At 36.4% G+C, this 4,257-nt stretch overlaps 1 protein-coding gene across 3 annotated transcripts in view; it reads left to right on the top strand.

The window, feature by feature from the left end:
* Positions 1-4,257, top strand: part of dnm2a (dynamin 2a) — a gene marked incomplete in the record, with an annotated part of 31,929 nt that overhangs the window by 7,802 nt on the left and 19,870 nt on the right. For all 3 annotated transcript variants that reach the window (XM_014025018.1, XM_014025036.1, XM_014025027.1), the window contains 6 exon segments: positions 1,633-1,706; positions 1,920-2,069; positions 3,092-3,295; positions 3,553-3,651; positions 3,743-3,903; positions 4,005-4,147. In XM_014025018.1, coding sequence (XP_013880472.1) covers positions 1,633-1,706; positions 1,920-2,069; positions 3,092-3,295; positions 3,553-3,651; positions 3,743-3,903; positions 4,005-4,147 — 831 coding nt within the window.

Genomic DNA, 4,257 nt, shown 5'->3' with positions numbered 1-4,257 from the left:
CTTGAAGTCTGCGTGAAATTTGAGGTAGTTTGAGGATTAAATTTTTATGCTTTTTAAGCTAAAACAAAGGGGGGCAGTCATATTATACATGAGATCGTATTATACACGAATAAATATGGTAGGTTAATTTATTCCTTAGCTCTGTTTAGAATTATGACTGGGGCTGGGTTATTTCTCCCAGATGTTGTATGTTTGTGGAGCAGAAGAGGGGACTTGAAGATTTATGTGAGAGTGAGTGGGGGGATTAAAAAAAACTTGATGGGGATGCTTCATTTTAAGGCTGACAGGTTTTCGCCACTAAAGTGGTTCCAGTGTTGGCTCAGAACTAATGCTAAAACCATTTCTAATCTAGTGCTTCAAGAGCTAGCCAAGAACTGGTTTCATTTTTCCTCAGACAGAGATTCACTATAGTGCCGCACGATTATGTCACAATAAATGTCTTTTCTAGTATATGTTGCGTCCTCTCTCTGGTGTTTTTCTGTATAACCACAGTATATACTGTAGAGACAGTTTGTCCACACAGATCACATGTTTTGTTATCAATGCAAACAGTTGCTATAATTTATCTATATATAAATGCTGGCCTTAATTGTAGCTGGTGTTACAGTGCCAAATTGTACTCATAAATAACACAGTGAAAAGATTATTTAATGTTTACGTTAAATATAGTTTTGATCATGATTTGCAAATGCTTCTTGATAATATTAAAGTCAACAATGTTTACAAGTGGAGTCGAAAAGAGCAGTTGTGAATATTTATATGCAGTTCATTAACCAGCATTCATAGCTTGACTGCTGGCCATTTGTTCTGAGGAATGTGCTTGGATAAACAGCTAACTGTGCAGGTGAGACTTTTGTTTTCTCTGGTTTGACCTTCAGAAAATATCTGCAGCACCTTCATTGTTTTCGGTGGAAGGGAAGCCATAGTTGAAGATCTACTTTCTGCGTGGGTAGTGCTCAGACACCACTGTTWGTTTGTATATGTTTTTTGACCTGAAAACTAATTTAGACAACTCTAACTAACAATTTATCCATCAGACATTTGCTTCTTGTCAGTGGTTGAGTCCCTCTCTCCATTGTTCTCCAGCTCCTTTTGGGGGATACCAAAGGGTTCCCAGACTAGAGAAGATATACAGTATATTCTGGGTCTGCACTGACTTGCATTGATTGTAGCGTGAGAATAATAAAAATAATTAAAAAAGAAAAACAACTAATCCAACATGATCAGTAAAAAATAATCATATATTTGCTTAATCCAATCATGCATTCTCATTTTAAACCATTTCAAATAATGTTAATTTTCTTTTTTGTTTTTAGCAAGAACTGGTGTTGATGGACAGATCCTAAATGAGAGAAAATGACAGTCACGTTTGATCTGTTTGATAACTTGAAAGCATATTTTTTTGTCGATTTATCAGAGGCCATGCTGTGAGGAAATAGACTGAGGTCATAAATGAATAATTGAACGTTATTCCTATCTGTCCGTTTTTTTTTTTTTTGCTTTGTATGTCTGACTCRTTTTATTTGACCTGTCTTTCATGTATTGATTTTTTCCCCCACTCATTTTTAGTCTGCACATTTCTGGTGTTTATTTATTTATTTTCCTTTTGTCTCGTTTGTCTCTTTCACTCAGGGACTTTCTTCCTCGAGGATCAGGCATTGTTACTCGCAGACCTCTCATTTTGCAGCTGGTCAATAATATAGCAGGTGAGTACGCCTAACCCRTGCACAGACTCATCCCAATTTCCTTTCATGACCGTCCTGCATATTGCCTCTCTATCACAGAGCCTCAAGCTAGGCACGCTGTTTGCTACCTTCATCTTTTRAATTCARTTTTGTTTTTCCWCTGTTCGTGCTTTCTTTTTCATGTCCTCTATCCATRTTCACCACTTGTACTCTCCTCTCTGCCCCTCTGTGTAGAATATGCCGAATTCCTGCACTGCAAAGGAAAGAAGTTTGTGGATTTTGATGAAGTGCGGGCAGAAATCGAGGCAGAAACTGACAGAATCACAGGATCGAATAAAGGCATTTCTCCCATCCCCATTAACCTGAGGGTTTATTCACCAAATGGTAATGGACACAAGACTGTTTAAACATATTCATCATCATCATCATCATCATGTTGTATTCAGTTCCTATTAGGTTAGATGACTCAGTAAGATTTAATGCTGTGAATATGCTCCAGTTATCAAACAGATGGATTCCATTTGATGGTACAGTTTATATCAGTATCGTCATATCTGCTGTTGACAGTGTCTGAAATAGATTTTCGCCTAGAGTCATGTAATCAATGAAAAATACAAAAACTTCACAAATTATGTTGATCTAATCAGTGTAATTTGTACTACAATTTCTATACAACATTAGGGTTCTTTAGATATGAAATATTACTATGTATATTTTTTTGTGGCATGTTTTGTTGTAGTAAAACCTTTTAGAATTTGCTCTAATGCTGAATAACTGTTCCCCCAAAAAATGCATTTCCTATCAGTGTGACAGTTTTATTTTTATTACCATAAATAAATTTAACATTTTAAAAACTGCACAGAAGTCTTGTTAAAAATAAAATGCAAATTAGGGTTAGATTTGCAAAGAAAAATGGTAAAAGCTTCCTCTTTTTCTGAGAATGGAGGAAATGCTTTAATTGGTAACATTTACTTAGAAAGAAAACTATTAGTTTACATTTTTTTGTAATGAGGAAAAAATAAATAAATGGGACTCATCAAATAACACTTTTTTACAGCCTGTATAATAATGTTTAAAATATTAGCAGTTGCTTGGGAGTCCTTAAATTAGATAAATGTCCTTTAGCTGGAAATACTGGAAGGTAATGAGTTTTCCCATTTATCACCAACATGGTTCAATTAAATACTTAATAAATTAAGGATGTAGCACTTCTAAAAGGTAATATGAACTGCTTTATTGGAGGAAAATGTGTCATAAAACACTTGAGACAAAATGTGATATATAATTCTGTTTTTTCTTTTTTCTTTTTTGGGGGTTTATGAAAATGATTAATTTTGGAAATCAACACAAAAGATAAAAAAAGTACTTTTCCCTCATTTTGTGACTTCTCTTTTATTGTAACCTAGTCCTGAACCTGACCCTGATCGACCTTCCGGGTATGACCAAGGTTGCTGTTGGAGATCAGCCAGCAGACATTGAGTATCAAATCAGAGATATGCTGATGCAGTTCATTACCAAGGAGAGCTGTTTGATCCTGGCAGTCACTCCTGCAAATAGTGATCTGGCTAACTCGGACGCTTTGAAGATCGCCAAGGAGGTTGACCCACAAGGTAAAGACTCAGCTAACAGTGAGATATCAGGCCTACAAACTTAATATTGTCAGTAAAATCTTGACCCAATCTATTACTTACCATTAATTGTCAACATTTTTGTCTCTGGTATTTTTTTATAGCTGCTTGGAAATGTTAGTGTTAAACATTTTAGTACCATGCTTCTACCTRTGTTGTATTTCTTAACACAAATGGTGTTGCAACAGGTCATGAAGATGCCAGTAAATATTTTAGCTCCTTTTTGTTACTTTTTGTAGGTGTGCGAACCATCGGTGTCATAACAAAATTGGACCTAATGGATGAAGGCACTGATGCGAGGGACATCCTTGAAAATAAACTGCTGCCACTGCGAAGAGGTGAGTATTACACACCACCCAGAGACCAACATGTTTATTGTATGTGTTATAAGCTTTGTAATTGTACAACCTTTTGTSCTTTTGTGTTTAGGTTACATTGGTGTTGTGAACCGGAGTCAAAAAGACATTGAYGGGAAGAAAGACATTCGTGCCGCTTTGGCTGCAGAGAGAAAATTCTTTCTGTCACACCCAGCCTACAGACACATGGCAGACCGTATGGGCACACCACATCTACAGAAGACGCTTAACCAGGTCGGCCTTCATCAGGCTTTGTTTTTTAAAYGGTACAATGGGGTGTAATCTTTATCCTGCCATGTCATAGTTTCCTAAAACATCTCCTGTCACCTATATAGCAATTGACCAATCACATCAGGGATACGCTGCCTGGTCTGCGCAGTAAGCTGCAGAGTCAGCTCCTCTCMCTGGAAAAAGAGGTGGAAGAATACAAGAATTTCCGTCCAGATGACCCAACTCGCAAGACCAAGGCATTGTTGCAGTAAGTGCATTCATRTATTTCCACATAAACAAATTACCGTATTTATTCAAGTATAATACATAAAATTTAATCCATAAAATCATCCATAAAGTTGGGGGGTAGTATTATAC

The sequence above is a fragment of the Austrofundulus limnaeus genome, unplaced genomic scaffold, assembly GCF_001266775.1.
Source record: "Austrofundulus limnaeus strain Quisiro unplaced genomic scaffold, Austrofundulus_limnaeus-1.0 Scaffold4, whole genome shotgun sequence".
Taxonomy (NCBI): Eukaryota; Metazoa; Chordata; class Actinopteri; order Cyprinodontiformes; family Rivulidae; genus Austrofundulus; species Austrofundulus limnaeus.
The sequence above is the reverse complement of the archived record's forward strand: the minus strand, read 5'-3'. Positions and strand labels throughout refer to the sequence as shown.